Source organism: Anticarsia gemmatalis, unplaced genomic scaffold, assembly GCF_050436995.1.
Source record: "Anticarsia gemmatalis isolate Benzon Research Colony breed Stoneville strain unplaced genomic scaffold, ilAntGemm2 primary ctg00000050.1, whole genome shotgun sequence".
NCBI lineage: Eukaryota > Metazoa > Arthropoda > Insecta > Lepidoptera > Erebidae > Anticarsia > Anticarsia gemmatalis.
In genome coordinates, this window is record NW_027466807.1 from 79,956 (window position 1) to 100,107 (window position 20,152).

General features: G+C 49.4%; 8 protein-coding genes across 8 annotated transcripts; all 8 read right to left on the reverse strand.

Moving 5' to 3' along the window:
• Positions 1-38: 38 nt before the first annotated feature.
• On the reverse strand, positions 39-647 carry LOC142987025 (histone H2A). The gene has a single exon (XM_076135583.1). The coding sequence runs from the start codon at positions 538-540 to the stop codon at positions 166-168; it is 375 nt and encodes a 124-aa protein (XP_075991698.1). The 5' UTR covers positions 541-647; the 3' UTR covers positions 39-165.
• Positions 648-4,489: 3,842 nt separating this feature from the next.
• Positions 4,490-5,271, reverse strand: LOC142987047 (histone H4). Its single transcript, XM_076135605.1, has one exon. The coding sequence runs from the start codon at positions 5,152-5,154 to the stop codon at positions 4,843-4,845; it is 312 nt and encodes a 103-aa protein (XP_075991720.1). The 5' UTR covers positions 5,155-5,271; the 3' UTR covers positions 4,490-4,842.
• Positions 5,272-8,265: 2,994 nt separating this feature from the next.
• LOC142987000 (uncharacterized) lies at positions 8,266-11,278 on the reverse strand. Its single transcript, XM_076135556.1, has one exon. The coding sequence runs from the start codon at positions 10,180-10,182 to the stop codon at positions 8,266-8,268; it is 1,917 nt and encodes a 638-aa protein (XP_075991671.1). The 5' UTR covers positions 10,183-11,278.
• Positions 11,279-11,426: 148 nt separating this feature from the next.
• Positions 11,427-12,125, reverse strand: LOC142987019 (histone H3). The gene has a single exon (XM_076135577.1). The coding sequence runs from the start codon at positions 11,969-11,971 to the stop codon at positions 11,561-11,563; it is 411 nt and encodes a 136-aa protein (XP_075991692.1). The 5' UTR covers positions 11,972-12,125; the 3' UTR covers positions 11,427-11,560.
• A 792-nt stretch (positions 12,126-12,917) lies between these two features.
• Positions 12,918-13,765, reverse strand: LOC142987040 (histone H2B). The gene has a single exon (XM_076135597.1). The coding sequence runs from the start codon at positions 13,420-13,422 to the stop codon at positions 13,048-13,050; it is 375 nt and encodes a 124-aa protein (XP_075991712.1). The 5' UTR covers positions 13,423-13,765; the 3' UTR covers positions 12,918-13,047.
• An 886-nt stretch (positions 13,766-14,651) lies between these two features.
• LOC142987027 (histone H2A) lies at positions 14,652-15,260 on the reverse strand. The gene has a single exon (XM_076135584.1). It carries the CDS (start codon positions 15,151-15,153, stop codon positions 14,779-14,781), a length of 375 nt encoding a protein of 124 aa, XP_075991699.1. The 5' UTR covers positions 15,154-15,260; the 3' UTR covers positions 14,652-14,778.
• A 1,088-nt stretch (positions 15,261-16,348) lies between these two features.
• On the reverse strand, positions 16,349-18,245 carry LOC142987004 (uncharacterized). Its single transcript, XM_076135561.1, has one exon. The coding sequence runs from the start codon at positions 17,325-17,327 to the stop codon at positions 16,596-16,598; it is 732 nt and encodes a 243-aa protein (XP_075991676.1). The 5' UTR covers positions 17,328-18,245; the 3' UTR covers positions 16,349-16,595.
• A 621-nt stretch (positions 18,246-18,866) lies between these two features.
• On the reverse strand, positions 18,867-19,614 carry LOC142987043 (histone H4). The gene has a single exon (XM_076135601.1). It carries the CDS (start codon positions 19,529-19,531, stop codon positions 19,220-19,222), a length of 312 nt encoding a protein of 103 aa, XP_075991716.1. The 5' UTR covers positions 19,532-19,614; the 3' UTR covers positions 18,867-19,219.
• Between the last annotated feature and the right edge of the window lie 538 nt (positions 19,615-20,152).

Consider the following 20,152-nt stretch of genomic DNA (forward strand, 5'->3'; position numbering starts at 1 on the left):
TATGATAAATAGATAGACTTTGATTCATATTGTGGCCCTGAAAAGGGCCTTTTGTAAGAAAAATGCACGCCGCCGTCGTCGTCGTCTTGGTCGTACGACAGCAACGTATCATTATATCTTCCCACGAAGTGCGTCGGGTGTGAGGAGGAGGAGTAGGCGGTGGTTTTAAGCCTTCTTCTCGGTCTTCTTGGGCAGCAGGACCGCCTGGATGTTCGGCAGGACACCGCCTTGGGCGATGGTCACGCCGGAGAGCAGTTTGTTCAACTCCTCGTCGTTGCGGATGGCCAACTGAAGGTGACGGGGAATGATCCTGGTCTTCTTGTTGTCCCTCGCTGCGTTGCCGGCCAACTCGAGAACCTCAGCGGCCAAGTACTCCATGACGGCGGCCAGGTACACTGGTGCACCGGCACCGACGCGCTCGGCGTAATTGCCGTTACGCAGGAGCCTGTGGATACGACCGACGGGGAACTGAAGACCGGCACGGTTGGAGCGAGACTTTGCCTTTCCCTTGACTTTGCCACCTTTGCCGCGGCCCGACATGTTGAAGAGTTTTTAAATTGAAGATTTGAAAACAAAGTTAAACACGTATGTACACACACAGCTGAAACCGTGTGCGCGCGCAGCGAGTAAGCGTTGTAGAGTGACTCGCCGACAGCAGGGGCATTTTATTATATACGCGATCGCTGGCGCGCAACCGTCGGGCGGGGAGCGGAGTCGACGCTCACGAACGAAACGGGCGAGAAAACAACACGATAATCGCCGCTATTGCGCGTGCGCGGCACTTTCGCGCCATTTCCACGTTATATTTTATGAATTATAGATTTATGATTTATGTATAATGTATAATATATATGCTCAGTATAATGATGAGAATATCAATACAAATAAAGAAAAAAAAAAAAATTTTTTTTTTTCGTCCTGCAGTCGGGCGTCGTCACTTGTCAGTTTGATTTTGACAGTAACTAATAAAATATTTATGAATGTGTTTTTTTTTTTTTTTTTTCTCGTGTAGGTGAGTGTAGGTAGTCGGTGCAATTGCAATATCGTAGTGTCACTAATGTCACTTGAGAGTTATAATAATTTGAATAAATTGTGAGTGAGTAACGTACGCGTGCAAATTGCAATGTGCATCGCGATGTGATTAGAGCTAATACATTTATATTATTTACGAGTATCTAGGTACTCGCGAGTGACCTAGGGAAGCTAGGGTGTGTTTGTGTTTGTGTTTGTGTTGCGGTGTGCCGTTATAATGATATAATATCATCGTCATCATCATCGTATCGTGTGCTTCGTAGGTATGTGTTCGGCGGCTTTGGGTGAGTTTTTTATTTCAGATAAGCTGTTAGCTGTATATAGGTATTATGTAGTAGCTAGTTATAGTGTATGATATTCTAGGTGTTTTGAAATTATAGTTACGTTACGAGTTAACCACTCACATGTCATGTAGGGTGGCATAGGTAACGTCGTCGGTTCGTGTATTGTTTGATTCGTCGTCGACTATCATAGCATAGCTATACAATTATTATAATTATTGTTGTTATTATCTCTCTCGTGTTATATACCTTAGTTAGTTAGTTAGTTAGTTGGTTGGTTACATAGCTGTGGTAGTTTATTGTTTTGTTAGTAGTTGGTTGGTTAGTTTGTTTGACTTTCTGTATACGCATCAGAAACGAATATGTATGTTTGTACATGATTCATGAATATATTGTTAGCCCTGAAAAGGGCTGTTTTTGGTAGTGGCGAGCGAGTGTGTCACGCACGCCGCCGTGAGGCTCGCGGCTGCTGCGACGGCGACCCGGTGGCGGGTCGCTCGCTGCCGCTGCTGCTGCTGCTGCTGCTGCTGCTGCTGCTGCTGCTGCTGCTGATGCTGCGGCGGCGGCGCGGCGGGACCGACGACGCGACGACGGTGTAGCGCGACCATGCACCGCACCCGCGCGTGTATAGCGCGCGCACTCGTTGGCTGCGGCCGGCGTGTGTGATATTTACTTCTTGGCTGCGGCTGCCTTCTTCGCGGCGGGCTTGGACTTGGGCGTAGCGGCGGCCTTCTTGGGCTTGGGCGCCTTCGGCTTCTTCGTGGGTGGCTTCGCGGTCTTCTTAGCCTTGGGTGCGGCGCCGCCCTTGGCCTTGGCGGGCGCGGCGGCCTTCTTGGCGGCGGGCTTCTTCTTCGCGGCGGCGGCGGCCTTCTTGTCCTTCGCGGCGGCCGAAGCCTTGGCTTTGGACGGCGATGCGGAGGCAGACGCGGACGCGGCTGCGGCCTTCTTGCTCTTGGCGCCGGCGGCGGAGGCGGTCGCCTTCTTGCCGGCCTTCGACGCTGCCGCTGCACCCTTGCCGGCGGCTGCCTTGCCCGCACCGGCGCTCGCGCTCGGCTTCTTGGCGGCGGCCGACTTGGACTCTAGCTTGAACGAACCGGACGCGCCCTTGCCCTTGGTCTGGATGAGCGCGCCGGACTCGACGGCGCTCTTCAGGTATTTTCTGATGAACGGCGCCAACTTCTCGGCGTCTACCTTGTACTGAGCGGCGATGTACTTCTTGATCGCCTGCAGCGAGGATCCGCTGCGCTCCTTCATCTCCTTGATAGCGTTGTTCACCATCTCGGACGTCTTCGGGTGCGTAGGCTTCGCCTTAGGTTTCTTAGCGCCGCCCGCCTGTCTTGCCTGTTTCTTTGCTGGTGTAGCGGGAGCGGGAGCTTCGGCGGCGACTGCTGTATCGGCCATTGTTGATTGTTGATAGATTGATTGCGAGAGTAAGTAAGTAAGTAAGTGAGAGAGAGAGAGAACGATCAAACAAACGTGTTCACGCGAGTGTGAAAGAGAGGTTCGATCTGAGACTTCGACTATCGTAGTAGATGTCGCCACTATACGCAACTTGCCACCCGATTAGCTACCTCGAGACTTTACCGTAACGAGGGCCATTCTGTCGCGAGACGATTTCTCGTATGAACACTTCATACTTTTCACTAACACGTATCTAATTAAATACAAATTTATTATATTTTTGTTATGTAACCACACTCGTTTATTGTATTTTCGTATACATAATGAACGAGACTATCTACCGGTACCGATAGATATCGCATAAAACGAACGATCGAGCCGGCGCTCACCATTATAATCCATACTGTCTACTTGGCATACCTCGCGTTCACTTCAAAATGTATTTTTCTCTATAAAACTTTTTTTTTTTTTTTTTTTTAAAAAAGACAACTCCCGCACTAAGAATTGCTCTTGTGTCGCGGGGACTTTTACAAACATACAAACAACGGACACAAAGCACAACCAGACCCGAAACAATTATTTGTGGATCGCACAAATAATTGTCCCGTGTGGGAATCGAACCCACGACCTCCCGATGCAGTGGTATCGGCGTGGTGACCTAAACCACTGCGCCACGGAGGCAGTCAAACAAAACACAACGTTTCAGTTGTAAACGGTCGATAAATCAACAAGGAGGATATCGAGCTTGAAACGTATCAACATTTCATTTGTATTAACACTTTGGTCGAACGTATTAGACGATTAAAAGTGAACCTTCGTAAAACACGAAAGCGTTATACCACTTAAGGACGGGCGAGTCAGACCTGGTGGTATAACGTTTAATAAACTAATATAAAATTACAAAATACTATATTAAACAATGTGAAAGTGCATATAATGCAATTCAACATGCCAATAGACGAATAATCACGTTATGCACACGCTCAATCTCTCGCCGTACGTACACACACGGTACACGGTACGGAGACAGACACCCGTGTCCCGTGTAAGTTTAGTAGATTCATTCCCTTAGGCAGTGCTCTCAGTTACAGCTATTAATTATTATTATGTACCAGTGTCCAACAACACAACACTTACTTGAACACAATATTAAACACACACACAAATATTAATTAATTAATATTATGCATAAAATTTTCTATTTAGTTCGATTTGTCTAAATATGTATGTAAGTTTTAACAACAACATTACTTTGATGTTGACATGTACACATACCATATATAATATATCAATATGACAATTATTATTTTAATTATCATACAGTTACGTTAGTTAGTGTTAAACTGTTTATATTCTCTATTATTTAAATGTTACTCGAAACATTTTAATTCTAATCTTAATACCTATTATTAATGCTTGCATGTTATTTATTACTATGTACCTATTTGTAATTTGTACGGATATTTCTATTTCAGGTTACCGGTAAGCAGCTGAGCTGAGGCTGAGGCTGAGCCCTGAGGACATTCGACGTCGCAACGTAGCATCAACTAAGAAGAAACGCAGTCGAATGCAGAGAGAGACGATCCAGGTATGTCAGTCAGTGTTCTGGTTACAAATATTGTATTTTTGTAATATATGTACATACTCACTCATAACTTCAAACAAGTAGTAGCTGTACATAAGTAAGTTGACAGAGAGATACACCAGTATCAATGATTTTATCATAACACATTATATAGGTAGGTAGGTTACCTACGTACGTGTATTATACTCTATTCGTTTCATATAATATTGATGATTATGTTATAGTAAACTACTCGGTACGTTGCGTTCTAGCGTTAGTAGGTGAAGTGAATTTATTCATATATTATTATTATGTACGTGTATAGTAGGTATACAGTATAGTACTACTATGTAGTATAGTATGAGAGTTTGACTTATCGTGTGTTCATTATAGAAACATAAACTTTATAATAGTTTATATGAATCGTATGCGGCCCTGAAAAGGGCCTTTTTATTAGCGCTATCACATATGACGCGTACGCTCAACGAGCGATGCGCAATTGCGACAGTGCCGGCTGGAGGACGGGACGGGTGTGTGTGTCGTCGTCCGTCGAGCAGAAGCAGCTTAACCGCCGAAACCGTACAGGGTGCGGCCTTGACGTTTCAGCGCGTAGACGACGTCCATGGCGGTGACGGTCTTCCTCTTGGCGTGCTCGGTGTATGTGACGGCGTCGCGGATCACGTTCTCGAGGAACACCTTCAGCACACCGCGAGTCTCCTCGTAAATAAGACCGGAGATACGCTTGACGCCGCCTCTGCGCGCGAGACGACGGATGGCGGGCTTCGTGATACCCTGGATGTTATCGCGAAGCACTTTCCTGTGGCGCTTGGCTCCTCCCTTTCCCAGACCTTTTCCTCCCTTTCCGCGGCCGGTCATCTTCTTTGTTCTTTAGTGTTGTGACGTTGAGTTGAGCAGACAGACAAGTGACGCGCGCACGTTGTTCAACGGGCGAGCGCTGGCGAACGACTGGATGCACGGGCCGTTGGGTTGTCTTTGTTACAGCAGAAGTTGTGCGTAACAGTAGCTACTACCAGCCCGTCGGGCTGTTCCAGCGGTATCCATCTCCGCCTGCAGATACAGGCGGGTCGCTGGGGCGGGGCTTTACCCCTCGGAGTTGTGCCGGAGTGTCGTGTCCGGCGGGCGAAGCGGTGGGCGAGGTCAGGCCCGTGCGGGTTTATCCCCGCGGGCGGACCTCAAGCCGTCCGCTTCTGTGTCACGTCCTGGTGTTGGTGGCAGGGGTCCCTCCTGTCCTTGGCGAGGTCGAGCTCACCGCGGCGGCGTCCGCGGCGAGCGCCCGTCAGCCCGGCTCAGGAGGGTGCTGGTGGCGTCGGTCCGGTGTTTGCGGCTATCAAGTCTCGTGGCAGTGCCAACCTGTCCGGCGGCCGCCTGTGGTACGGGGCGATCCCGTGTATGAGGCGGTGTTCCGAGCGTTCGGTGCGCTCGAACAGGTTGGTGCTCAGGCGTCTCACGTGGTCGTCCAGGCTCTCCATGCGCAGGTCGCGCGCGATGGTGTCGTTCCGCACGAAGCGCGGGGCGCCCACTACAAGGCGCAGGGCGCGCGATTGCTGGGCTCGCAACCTCTGGCGGTTTGTTGCCGACAGAAGTGCGAACCACGCGGGGGCAGCGTAGGTGAGGCGCGTCCTGATGTACGCCTTGTAGATTCCGAGCTTCGCGCGGAGAGGCAGGTGCGAGTGCAGCATCGGGCGCAGGAGAGCGCACGCTGTGCGGACCTGGGAGACCACGTTCTTGACGTGGGGAGCCATTGAGAGCTGCCGGTCGATGGTCACGCCCAGGTATTTGACCTTGGCGGACCAGCCGACCTCTTCATCTCGGAGCTTCATGTTTGCCGGTGGTTTGGCTCCCACGGAGATCGCCTGAGTCTTCGCCACGTTGACTGATAGCCGCCAGTCGTCCAGCCACGCGGGGAGGGCGTCCAGGGCACGCTGCAGCTTGATTGCAGCGTGCGCGCCGGAGAGCGACGAGGTGTAGTAGGCTGCATCGTCGGCGTACAGTGCCAGCTGGACACCGGCCGGCACTGGGATGTCGTTGGTGTACCAGCTGTAGCACACTGGTGAGATGCAGCTTCCTTGCGGTACTCCGGCGCGTATCGGACGCTCCTCCGACAACGCATCTTCGACCGCGACTTGAAATCGGCGGTCCTGGAGGAAGGTGCCCACGATCCTGACTACTCGGCGGGGAGTAGTGGATGTGGACAGCTTGTGGATGAGACCGGCGTGCCAGACGCGGTCGAAGGCCTTCTCCATATCGAGGAATACTGCAGCGGCTCGCTCGCGCTTGTTGCGAGCAGCCGCGAGGTCGTGCAGTACCCTCATGAGCTGGTGCGTCGTCGAGTGTTCGGCCCTAAAGCCGAACTGCTCCTCGCGTGGCTTGATGTGCGGGACGAGGTGTGGCAGCAGCAGTTTTTCGAACAGCTTGGAGATGTTCGGGAGCAGCGTGATGGGTCTGTAGCTACCCGGCAGCAGGATGTTTTTCCCCGGCTTCGGCAGCATAATGACTCTGCCGAGCTTCCATGCGGCGGGAAAGTGACCGGTCCGCAGTATGCCGTTGAATAGGCGCGTCACCCCCGCGATCGCTCGCATTGGGAGGTGACGCAGCGCCTCGTTGGGGATCCGGTCGGGTCCAGGGGCCTTTCGCAGTGGAAGTCGGCGTATCATGCGCCGGACTTGGCCTGGGGAAAAGACGATGGCGTCCTCTGTCGGGGCCACGGGCTGCTCCATGTACGTCTTCACAAGCTGCTCGATGTCGGCTGCGTGCTGCGCGTTGACGGCCGGGTTCGGCTGGAATTGTCCCTCCAGGAATTCGGCGAATATCTCCGCCCGGTCCTCGGCTCGGTAACGTGGGGTGCCGTCACCTGCCAGCAGGGGGCGGATCGGGGATGGCTTCCCGGAGAGACGGCGGCACAGGCGGTGGATGCCCGACCATTCTTCGCCGGCTCGCTCGATGGTGCGTTGCCACGACTCTGCGGCTTGGGTCTCCAGCGCCGCAGAGATCTTCGCTACCAGAGCGTTGAGCTCGGTCTTCAGTGTCGGGCATCTGGTGTTCTGCCATAGCCTTCGCAGCCTCCTCTTCTTCTCGATCATCGCCATGATGCTGGCCGGAAGCTGGGGGGCCCTCTTGGTGGACGGGGCGTTTAGACGGGACGCGGTGAGCGCGGCCTGAATTTGCGTGGAGATGTCCACGGCCATCGAGTCGACGTCCTCGGCGGTGTCCACGCGGCGCGTCGGTGATTGCTCCGATAGCAGCCGGTGGAAGGCCTCCCAGTCTTGGCGAGATCGAGAAGGTGGGTTTCCAGCTTTTAGTGGAGTGTCCTCCAGAGTCAGACACACCGGTTGGTGGTCTGATATGAGGTGGTCGTCCAGGACGTCCAGGTTGACAGCGCCGTCGATGCCACGGGTGACGGCGATGTCCAGGACGTCGGGTGCATACACGCTTGCGTACGGGTAGTGCGTCGGGACCTCTGGTCCTAGCACCTCGTAGCCTTGGCGATCTGCATCGTCGAAAAGGCGGCGGCCTTCGGGGCAAATGCGGTTGCAGTTCCACGCCGTGTGCTTCGCGTTGAAGTCGCCCGCGATGATCGTGGGCAGTGGCGAGTCCAGAATGGTGTGGATATCGGCCACTGCCAGGCGGGTTTGCGGCGGCTTGTAGAAGGCGAACACACGGGTGGGTCGGCCGTTGATGCAGATCTCCACGCCGAGGGCGTACGACGACTGCAGTTGTGGTACCGGTAGCAGCTGGTGGACGACGTTCCTCTTGACCAGGATTGCCAATCCCCTGCGGGCAATCCCTGCTGGCGAGATGTGATCCTCCCGGTAGACGTAGTAACCGCCGATCTTCCATTTGTCTACCGGGCGAAGGTGGGTCTCGTTGAGCAGGGCTACGTCAACTGTTCGCTGCGATAGCAGCAGCCTCAGTAGCCTGGTCTTCTCTGGGGACACTCCGTCGGCGTTCCAAAAGAGGACACGCAGGTTACGCCGCTCCATGCGTGCACAACTTTTGGATCGTCCCGACGATCAGCGGAATAGGGTCTCGGTGCTCCAGCAGTGCGGCCAGCACCTGCTGTAGCATGCCGATGATGGCGACCATATTCGGGTCCAGCGCGCCAGTCCTGGGCACCGTGGCGGCCCTCCGCTGCGGCTGGGGTTGGTGGCTGGGTTCGGGTTCAGGTCCTTTCCTCATCCGCTGCTGCTGATGTTGTTGTTGTTGTTGCTCTTGCCGCCGATGCTCCTGCTGCTGTTGTTGCTGCTGGGCGGGCGGGCGCTGCGACGCCGGTGCCGGCTGTGTGGAGCTCGGCGCTTGCTGCGGTGCGGCGTGCGGCTTCTTTGCGCCGCGCTTTCTGCGGCGGCGGCGGGATGGTCCAGAGGGTGCTGTGGCTGCGTTCGCCGCGGCCATGAGGGAACCAGGGGCGTTGTCTTCCCTCAGGTCGGCGGCAGGTGTTTTCCTCGCGGAGGGTGCGGAGGTGCGCGCGACTGTGCCCGCCTTCTTGTTGCGGGCCTCGCGCTTGAAGGCGGGACAGGCGATATTATTCGCCGTGTGGGCACCCCCGCAGTTGGCGCAGGTCGGCGGCTCCTCCCGCGGGCGCGCGCAGTCTCGCGCGGCGTGCTCCTCTCCACAACGCACACAGGCGAGGCGCCTGTGGCAGTTGTGTGAGGAGTGGCGAAAGCCCTGGCAGCGGTGGCACTGGGCGGGACCCTTCTTGCCCCGCCAGGCCTCTATCTTCACGCCGGGCATATAGAGGAGCTCCGTGACCTCAAATATGCCCGGCACTGTGTCCTTGTTTCGCGCCAGCTGCGCGAAGTATAGGCAGCCGGGTCGTCCTTGGCGGGCCTGGATCGGCCGCACATGCTCCGGGGCGAAGCCTCGCGCCGTCAGCTCCTCTGCGATGAGCTCCGGCGGCGTGCCCACCGGCAGCCCCCTGATGGCCACCTTCAGGCTTCGCTCTTCCGGGAGGGAGTAGGAGAACCATGATAGGTTCTCCTTGGTTGCCAAAGTCGTTAGGTACCGCTGTATGATGCGGTACTCCTCGGCCGACTTTGGCAGAAATCTGACCCCCTTCCCGAAGGGTCTCCCATTGGGCGCGTGGCCCAGACGCTCCTTTAGGGCCCTAAAGTGGGTAGGCCAATCAGGGAGCGCCTCTACTACCAGAGGCGGGTAGCGGGGGGTGGTCGGCTTCGAGGCGGCGGTGGTGGCGGCGGCGGCGGTGGTGGCGGCGGTGGCGGCGGCGGCGGCGTTGGACGTCCCGGCTGCGGTCTTCAGCGCAGCGGTGACGGTGGGTGCGGCGGCAGAGGCCATGGCGGCATAGGAGGGGCCCGCCACATCCATCGGCGAGCTCCTGCGGGCATTCTGCGTCGCCGCCTGTGCAGATGGTACAGAGGGCGGCGTAATGAAATGCGCCGCTCTCTTCTCCGGTGCAGGCGGCGAAGTGAAGTCGTCTGGGGGCGACGCGGGAGGCGGTGCGGGTGAGCGGGGGGCCGCTCGCGGCGGCGCCTCCCTGATGCGCGGGTCCCTCCTGGGGAGCGGAGAGACGGCATGGGCGGGCGATGGCGGAGGCCAGGCGGTGTCCGCGCGGTGATCCTGCGCGGAGATGTTTCCCGGCGTTGGTGTTGCCGGGGTGGAGCGCGGCGAGGGGGCGAAGTACGCCTCACCCGCTCCTGGTGCTGGAGCTGAAGCTCGCGGCGTCGGCGTCGGGCTGCGTGGTGGGCTGCGCGGCGAGTCCTGTGGCTTGGCTTTCTCAGCCTGACCCGATGCCAGCACACGGTCCAGTATTGCGCGCGCGTTACCGCTGGACCGTGTGGGCGCGCGCTTCCCGACACCGGGCGACTGCGCAGGCTGCGGGCGCGTCGGCTTCCGGGCCGAGGGAGGTGCCGGCGGAGGTGTTCGCGGCATAGCGGTGGCGGTCGGCGAGTGCTAACCACTCGCCGATCCCTCCGGCGCTAAGCGCCCACCGCACCGAACCCCCGGGGCTTGCCGCTGGTGGCAGACCGGGGGCCGAGGCGGCGGAGTGCCGCGCGTGGTCCGGAGGGGGGCGGGGAAGCGTAAGGTGACGGAGCCGAACAACCGCGACCTCAAAACAATGAGTGGTAATAGTAATGGTTACGTAGAGGTCCGGGCGGTTCGCGTAGCGCTTCGCGGCGCGCTGTAGCGCGTAGCGCGTGCGTAGCGCTCTAGCGTAGACGGAATTCACGGAGCTCGATCTGTGCAGAGAGCTCCGTCTCGCGTCGCGGCCCGAACTGTCCGATGCACGGGCCAGTACATGCCCCTCATTTATATACGCGTTGCGGCGCTCGCTCGAGCTCGCTCGTTCGCTAGTCGATAGGTCGGTCGGAACTCGGACGCGCAGGGTTTGTTTTGTTTTGGCGGGCCGTGTGCGACTTGCTGCCTCATTTTAGTTGATATTATTGTATATGTATATTTAAAAAAAAAAAAAAAAAAAACGTAAATTTCAACTATTTACTTAATTATATAAACTAATCAAATAATATTTATTTATTAATATTATAACACACCGCCTTTAATATGGTTAGCAGTGTACAACATCATAATATTGATTAAAAAAAAAAAAAAAAAAGAAAAAAACAAAAAGTATTATTTTAGGTACCTATATTAAATTGGTTGTTAGATTTTGATAATTTTTATCATCATTCAGCAGTAGGTACCTATCTATATTTATTATAAGCATACAATACACGATCAGTATTATTTAAGGAGTGTCTGTCTGGTTAAAAGAAAAAGAAAAAAAAAAAAAAATGTATAAGTACAGTAATGTAGGTAATGAAATTCGACCATTTTGTATTTAGGATCTATTTCGTCCTATATGTACTGTCTCTATTATAATATGTAATATTATATAATATGTAGCTGTATGTACCACGCCAGTAAATATTGTAATTTGTCAAATATGATGGACTTATGTATATTGTGTGTAGGCCTGCATCTTTATAGCTAGCTTGTACAGGAATGATGATATCATGTTGCAACTGCTATATTTTATTTTATTATATTTATATGGGGACCATACTTGCAGTATTTAGATATTAGGTAGGTATATTGTGTGTGTTAATTAATAGTTTGTTTGACTTTTTAATGTTAGTTGCAGAAACATATTTTATTACAAAAATATATGACTCATGTGTGGCCCTGAAAAGGGCCTTTTTGGTATTCGGCTGAGCGGCAATACAAGTGTATACTTAATAGGTGTATACAACAATATATCGCACACCGCCTTGTACACGCCAACTGCAGTACTCGATAGTACTGACTGCAGTTAGGCGCGCTCTCCGCGGATCCTGCGCGCCAGCTGTATATCCTTGGGCATGATGGTGACACGCTTGGCGTGGATGGCGCAAAGGTTGGTGTCTTCGAAGAGACCGACGAGGTAAGCCTCGCTGGCCTCCTGCAGGGCCATCACAGCGGAGCTCTGGAAACGGAGATCGGTCTTGAAGTCTTGAGCGATCTCACGCACCAAACGCTGGAACGGAAGCTTGCGGATCAACAGCTCGGTACTCTTCTGGTAACGACGAATCTCACGGAGCGCTACGGTTCCGGGCCTGTAACGATGGGGCTTCTTGACACCACCGGTTGCCGGTGCGCTCTTGCGGGCCGCCTTGGTGGCGAGCTGCTTCCTCGGTGCCTTACCACCGGTGGACTTGCGAGCGGTCTGCTTGGTACGCGCCATTTCTTAATTGAATTGAATTGTACTGAAACTGAACCTGAACGAACGACGTGCGGTGCGAACGGCGCGACTGTGCGAGCGGGAATGAAACGCGCATTGCCCGTCCCACTCGTATTTATACGATCGACACGGGCCGACAGCGCGAACCGGCCGCGGCGAACTCACTTGGAATTTTCTCTCTAAATTCGTATAAATCCTTTATTTTAAAGCGTACATAATATATTATATTGTGTGTACGTGTTTATATTATTATTCTATAAGTAACTTGATAAACGTCAAACTATGATAAACGTCATTTTTTTTTTTTCTTTTTTTTTTTTTCTTTATAACATTGAATGACAACTATTTGAACGAACGAAACATGAAACAAAATGCGTTATACCTATATGTTATTCTTACAATTATCATTATTTTATTTTTTTTTGTTATTTTTAAGTAAGTATTTATAATATTTTATTTAAGTACATAATATTGTATACCGTTCATCACCTATAAACATTACACCTATCACTGTATTTCTCCATCGACTATTTGCAGTTTAGTAACTTGATAAACGTCAAACTATGATAAACGTCTTTTTTTTTTTTTTCTTTTTTTTTTTCCCATATAACATTGAATGACAACTATTTGAATTTTATTGAAGTACTTAAAATAATATTAGGCAGGCAATATTATTATGTACGATATGGGTATAGTACTCTGGTCGTGGAGCTTCAAAGTGTCATTATATTATTATATTTATTATCATCATACTTTATATTATATAAATAATATATATGTATTGTTGTTTTTGTCAATAATATAATTCCATTGTGTTACTATTTTTCTGTGTGTATTAAATTTAATCGTTGCAGATCGTAAAGGATAGCGACTGGGAGTGATGGAGATAGGTTTTTTTTTATGTTGTTGTTTGACTTTTGACATGTTTATCAACAGAAACATACATTTTGTATGTTAAATTGTATATGAAAATATTTGTGGCCCTGAAAAGGGCCTTTTGTTTGTGCGCAACACATAGGTAGGTGAGTATGTGGTGAGCGCAACGGTGGCGGCGGTACAAGTGCAAGCACACGCTGTGCTCACTTGGAGCTGGTGTACTTGGTGACAGCTTTGGTACCCTCGCTGACGGCGTGCTTGGCGAGCTCACCGGGCAGCAGGAGCCTCACGGATGTCTGCACCTCCCTCGATGTGATGGTGGACCTCTTGTTGTAGTGGGCCAGACGAGACGCTTCGGCGGCGATGCGTTCGAAGATGTCGTTAACGAAAGAGTTCATGATCGACATAGCCTTCGAGGAGATACCGGTGTCGGGGTGGACCTGCTTGAGCACCTTGTAGATGTAGATGGCGTAGCTCTCCTTCCTCTTGTGCTTCTTCTTTTTCTTGTCGGTCTTGGAGATGTTCTTTTGGGCCTTGCCGGATTTCTTGGCGGCCTTACCACTTGTCTTGGGCGGCATGGTGCGGCGATTCAACAATCACACAACAATACAATACGGAGCGCAAAATTCGATCCGTGCGGCACGGTGAGCGGTTGGATTGTGGTTCGAAATTGCAGAGAGGCCGCTCTTATTTATCGGCGCTCTCGCCGCGCGGTGGTGGCGACCTAAGGGAGCGCGCGCCGTCGGACGGGCCAATAGGAGCGCTCCGATGCGGTCTCTGTAAGCTCGACGCAGTGCTGACGCACGCCCGGCAGCTACACATCGCGGAGCGCGGAAAGGGCGGGGGGCGATCGACGCGGTACAGAATACTGGCTAAGGCTGTTTAAAAAAAAAAAAAATTAAAAAAAAATTAAAAAAAAAAAAAAAAACACTCACACACTCTCACAATATAATATAATGCTAAGCCAAGTATGTTTTGTTTGTGTTTTATCTAATAGGTATACATATATTATTCACTTATTAAATGTATTAACTTTATCGTTAGATTTTTTATTTATTTATATATTTGCGTTCTGCGAACGACTGACATAGATGAAATAAATATTATAACCTAATTATTTTATTGTATCGGTGTTTACATACCATAATAAGAGTGTACATATTTTGTAATTATAAATACATACGTTGTTGACACGTGGATAAACTAAACTGTACTCACTATTAAGCATTTTTTATTATTTTTTTTTTATTTAAATCAGCACCTACATGCCATATGATAATATTTATTTAATGAGTTATCGATATTTCATAATTATGAACTACAACTAACTGCTACTACTACAACTGACATAGGTACGCAAAAAAAAAAAGAAAAAAAAAAAACATTGGTAAGTATTTGAATCTGGCTGAGATGACGTATATTTTTTTTTTTTGTTATTCCGTTTTACGGCCCTGTGATCTAGCACTTTTGAGCTTTTTTGTAATCTGTGGTTATATCGAAGTTACGGTATTGGTAATGAAATTAAATAGTGGAATTTGGGAAGATGACGTATATAATAATAATTGTTGCCATATAGTATAATATAATGTATTGTACTTTTATACTATATATTATCATACTTATTACGTTTATTAATTAATAATATAATTATTAAAAAATCTATTCGTTCGTGGGGGTTTTTTTTTTTTTCTCTGTTGTTGTTTGTTTTGTGTGTGTTTGACTTTTAATAATGTTGCAACAGAAACAGTCATTCATTATCATAGGATAATTATGATAAATAGATAGACTTTGATTCATATTGTGGCCCTGAAAAGGGCCTTTTGTAAGAAAAATGCACGCCGCCGTCGTCGTCGTCTTGGTCGTACGACAGCAACGTATCATTATATCTTCCCACGAAGTGCGTCGGGTGTGAGGAGGAGGAGTAGGCGGTGGTTTTAAGCCTTCTTCTCGGTCTTCTTGGGCAGCAGGACCGCCTGGATGTTCGGCAGGACACCGCCTTGGGCGATGGTCACGCCGGAGAGCAGTTTGTTCAACTCCTCGTCGTTGCGGATGGCCAACTGAAGGTGACGGGGAATGATCCTGGTCTTCTTGTTGTCCCTCGCTGCGTTGCCGGCCAACTCGAGAACCTCAGCGGCCAAGTACTCCATGACGGCGGCCAGGTACACTGGTGCACCGGCACCGACGCGCTCGGCGTAATTGCCGTTACGCAGGAGCCTGTGGATACGACCGACGGGGAACTGAAGACCGGCACGGTTGGAGCGAGACTTTGCCTTTCCCTTGACTTTGCCACCTTTGCCGCGGCCCGACATGTTGAAGAGTTTTTAAATTGAAGATTTGAAAACAAAGTTAAACACGTATGTACACACACAGCTGAAACCGTGTGCGCGCGCAGCGAGTAAGCGTTGTAGAGTGACTCGCCGACAGCAGGGGCATTTTATTATATACGCGATCGCTGGCGCGCAACCGTCGGGCGGGGAGCGGAGTCGACGCTCACGAACGAAACGGGCGAGAAAACAACACGATAATCGCCGCTATTGCGCGTGCGCGGCACTTTCGCGCCATTTCCACGTTATATTTTATGAATTATAGATTTATGATTTATGTATAATGTATAATATATATGCTCAGTATAATGATGAGAATATCAATACAAATAAAGAAAAAAAAAAAAATTTTTTTTTTTCGTCCTGCAGTCGGGCGTCGTCACTTGTCAGTTTGATTTTGACAGTAACTAATAAAATATTTATGAATGTGTTTTTTTTTTTTTTTTTTCTCGTGTAGGTGAGTGTAGGTAGTCGGTGCAATTGCAATATCGTAGTGTCACTAATGTCACTTGAGAGTTATAATAATTTGAATAAATTGTGAGTGAGTAACGTACGCGTGCAAATTGCAATGTGCATCGCGATGTGATTAGAGCTAATACATTTATATTATTTACGAGTATCTAGGTACTCGCGAGTGACCTAGGGAAGCTAGGGTGTGTTTGTGTTTGTGTTTGTGTTGCGGTGTGCCGTTATAATGATATAATATCATCGTCATCATCATCGTATCGTGTGCTTCGTAGGTATGTGTTCGGCGGCTTTGGGTGAGTTTTTTATTTCAGATAAGCTGTTAGCTGTATATAGGTATTATGTAGTAGCTAGTTATAGTGTATGATATTCTAGGTGTTTTGAAATTATAGTTACGTTACGAGTTAACCACTCACATGTCATGTAGGGTGGCATAGGTAACGTCGTCGGTTCGTGTATTGTTTGATTCGTCGTCGACTATCATAGCATAGCTATACAATTATTATAATTATTGTTGTTATTATCTCTCTCGTGTTATATACCTTAGTTAGTTAGTTAGTTAGTTGGTTGGTTACATAGCTGTGGTAGTTTATTGTTTTGTTAGTAGTTGGTTGGTTAGTTTGTTTGACTTTCTGTATACGCATCAGAAACGAATATGTATGTTTGTACATGATTCATGAATATATTGTTAGCCCTGAAAAGGGCTGTTTTTGGTAGTGGCGAGCGAGTGTGTCACGCACGCCGCCGTGAGGCTCGCGGCTGCTGCGACGGCGACCCGGTGGCGGGTCGCTCGCTGCCGCTGCTGCTGCTGCTGCTGCTGCTGCTGCTGCTGCTGCTGCTGCTGATGCTGCGGCGGCGGCGCGGCGGGACCGACGACGCGACGACGGTGTAGCGCGACCATGCACCGCACCCGCGCGTGTATAGCGCGCGCACTCGTTGGCTGCGGCCGGCGTGTGTGATATTTACTTCTTGGCTGCGGCTGCCTTCTTCGCGGCGGGCTTGGACTTGGGCGTAGCGGCGGCCTTCTTGGGCTTGGGCGCCTTCGGCTTCTTCGTGGGTGGCTTCGCGGTCTTCTTAGCCTTGGGTGCGGCGCCGCCCTTGGCCTTGGCGGGCGCGGCGGCCTTCTTGGCGGCGGGCTTCTTCTTCGCGGCGGCGGCGGCCTTCTTGTCCTTCGCGGCGGCCGAAGCCTTGGCTTTGGACGGCGATGCGGAGGCAGACGCGGACGCGGCTGCGGCCTTCTTGCTCTTGGCGCCGGCGGCGGAGGCGGTCGCCTTCTTGCCGGCCTTCGACGCTGCCGCTGCACCCTTGCCGGCGGCTGCCTTGCCCGCACCGGCGCTCGCGCTCGGCTTCTTGGCGGCGGCCGACTTGGACTCTAGCTTGAACGAACCGGACGCGCCCTTGCCCTTGGTCTGGATGAGCGCGCCGGACTCGACGGCGCTCTTCAGGTATTTTCTGATGAACGGCGCCAACTTCTCGGCGTCTACCTTGTACTGAGCGGCGATGTACTTCTTGATCGCCTGCAGCGAGGATCCGCTGCGCTCCTTCATCTCCTTGATAGCGTTGTTCACCATCTCGGACGTCTTCGGGTGCGTAGGCTTCGCCTTAGGTTTCTTAGCGCCGCCCGCCTGTCTTGCCTGTTTCTTTGCTGGTGTAGCGGGAGCGGGAGCTTCGGCGGCGACTGCTGTATCGGCCATTGTTGATTGTTGATAGATTGATTGCGAGAGTAAGTAAGTAAGTAAGTGAGAGAGAGAGAGAACGATCAAACAAACGTGTTCACGCGAGTGTGAAAGAGAGGTTCGATCTGAGACTTCGACTATCGTAGTAGATGTCGCCACTATACGCAACTTGCCACCCGATTAGCTACCTCGAGACTTTACCGTAACGAGGGCCATTCTGTCGCGAGACGATTTCTCGTATGAACACTTCATACTTTTCACTAACACGTATCTAATTAAATACAAATTTATTATATTTTTGTTATGTAACCACACTCGTTTATTGTATTTTCGTATACATAATGAACGAGACTATCTACCGGTACCGATAGATATCGCATAAAACGAACGATCGAGCCGGCGCTCACCATTATAATCCATACTGTCTACTTGGCATACCTCGCGTTCACTTCAAAATGTATTTTTCTCTATAAAACACAACGTTTCAGTTGTAAACGGTCGATAAATCAACAAGGAGGATATCGAGCTTGAAACGTATCAACATTTCATTTGTATTAACACTTTGGTCGAACGTATTAGACGATTAAAAGTGAACCTTCGTAAAACACGAAAGCGTTATACCACTTAAGGACGGGCGAGTCAGACCTGGTGGTATAACGTTTAATAAACTAATATAAAATTACAAAATACTATATTAAACAATGTGAAAGTGCATATAATGCAATTCAACATGCCAATAGACGAATAATCACGTTATGCACACGCTCAATCTCTCGCCGTACGTACACACACGGTACACGGTACGGAGACAGACACCCGTGTCCCGTGTAAGTTTAGTAGATTCATTCCCTTAGGCAGTGCTCTCAGTTACAGCTATTAATTATTATTATGTACCAGTGTCCAACAACACAACACTTACTTGAACACAATATTAAACACACACACAAATATTAATTAATTAATATTATGCATAAAATTTTCTATTTAGTTCGATTTGTCTAAATATGTATGTAAGTTTTAACAACAACATTACTTTGATGTTGACATGTACACATACCATATATAATATATCAATATGACAATTATTATTTTAATTATCATACAGTTACGTTAGTTAGTGTTAAACTGTTTATATTCTCTATTATTTAAATGTTACTCGAAACATTTTAATTCTAATCTTAATACCTATTATTAATGCTTGCATGTTATTTATTACTATGTACCTATTTGTAATTTGTACGGATATTTCTATTTCAGGTTACCGGTAAGCAGCTGAGCTGAGGCTGAGGCTGAGCCCTGAGGACATTCGACGTCGCAACGTAGCATCAACTAAGAAGAAACGCAGTCGAATGCAGAGAGAGACGATCCAGGTATGTCAGTCAGTGTTCTGGTTACAAATATTGTATTTTTGTAATATATGTACATACTCACTCATAACTTCAAACAAGTAGTAGCTGTACATAAGTAAGTTGACAGAGAGATACACCAGTATCAATGATTTTATCATAACACATTATATAGGTAGGTAGGTTACCTACGTACGTGTATTATACTCTATTCGTTTCATATAATATTGATGATTATGTTATAGTAAACTACTCGGTACGTTGCGTTCTAGCGTTAGTAGGTGAAGTGAATTTATTCATATATTATTATTATGTACGTGTATAGTAGGTATACAGTATAGTACTACTATGTAGTATAGTATGAGAGTTTGACTTATCGTGTGTTCATTATAGAAACATAAACTTTATAATAGTTTATATGAATCGTATGCGGCCCTGAAAAGGGCCTTTTTATTAGCGCTATCACATATGACGCGTACGCTCAACGAGCGATGCGCAATTGCGACAGTGCCGGCTGGAGGACGGGACGGGTGTGTGTGTCGTCGTCCGTCGAGCAGAAGCAGCTTAACCGCCGAAACCGTACAGGGTGCGGCCTTGACGTTTCAGCGCGTAGACGACGTCCATGGCGGTGACGGTCTTCCTCTTGGCGTGCTCGGTGTATGTGACGGCGTCGCGGATCACGTTCTCGAGGAACACCTTCAGCACACCGCGAGTCTCCTCGTAAATAAGACCGGAGATACGCTTGACGCCGCCTCTGCGCGCGAGACGACGGATGGCGGGCTTCGTGATACCCTGGATGTTATCGCGAAGCACTTTCCTGTGGCGCTTGGCTCCTCCCTTTCCCAGACCTTTTCCTCCCTTTCCGCGGCCGGTCATCTTCTTTGTTCTTTAGTGTTGTGACGTTGAGTTGAGCAGACAGACAAGTGACGCGCGCACGTTGTTCAACGGGCGAGCGCTGGCGAACGACTGGATGCACGGGCCAGTACATGCCCCTCATTTATATACGCGTTGCGGCGCTCGCTCGAGCTCGCTCGTTCGCTAGTCGATAGGTCGGTCGGAACTCGGACGCGCAGGGTTTGTTTTGTTTTGGCGGGCCGTGTGCGACTTGCTGCCTCATTTTAGTTGATATTATTGTATATGTATATTTAAAAAAAAAAAAAAAAAAAACGTAAATTTCAACTATTTACTTAATTATATAAACTAATCAAATAATATTTATTTATTAATATTATAACACACCGCCTTTAATATGGTTAGCAGTGTACAACATCATAATATTGATTAAAAAAAAAAAAAAAAAAGAAAAAAACAAAAAGTATTATTTTAGGTACCTATATTAAATTGGTTGTTAGATTTTGATAATTTTTATCATCATTCAGCAGTAGGTACCTATCTATATTTATTATAAGCATACAATACACGATCAGTATTATTTAAGGAGTGTCTGTCTGGTTAAAAGAAAAAGAAAAAAAAAAAAAAATGTATAAGTACAGTAAT

Coding starts and splice junctions, on each gene's coding strand:
- LOC142987025 (XM_076135583.1), bottom strand. CDS start 540: ATGTCGGGCCGCGGCAAAGGTGGCAAAGTCAAGGGAAAGGCAAAGTCT.
- LOC142987047 (XM_076135605.1), bottom strand. CDS start 5,154: ATGACCGGCCGCGGAAAGGGAGGAAAAGGTCTGGGAAAGGGAGGAGCC.
- LOC142987000 (XM_076135556.1), bottom strand. CDS start 10,182: ATGCCGCGAACACCTCCGCCGGCACCTCCCTCGGCCCGGAAGCCGACG.
- LOC142987019 (XM_076135577.1), bottom strand. CDS start 11,971: ATGGCGCGTACCAAGCAGACCGCTCGCAAGTCCACCGGTGGTAAGGCA.
- LOC142987040 (XM_076135597.1), bottom strand. CDS start 13,422: ATGCCGCCCAAGACAAGTGGTAAGGCCGCCAAGAAATCCGGCAAGGCC.
- LOC142987027 (XM_076135584.1), bottom strand. CDS start 15,153: ATGTCGGGCCGCGGCAAAGGTGGCAAAGTCAAGGGAAAGGCAAAGTCT.
- LOC142987004 (XM_076135561.1), bottom strand. CDS start 17,327: ATGGCCGATACAGCAGTCGCCGCCGAAGCTCCCGCTCCCGCTACACCA.
- LOC142987043 (XM_076135601.1), bottom strand. CDS start 19,531: ATGACCGGCCGCGGAAAGGGAGGAAAAGGTCTGGGAAAGGGAGGAGCC.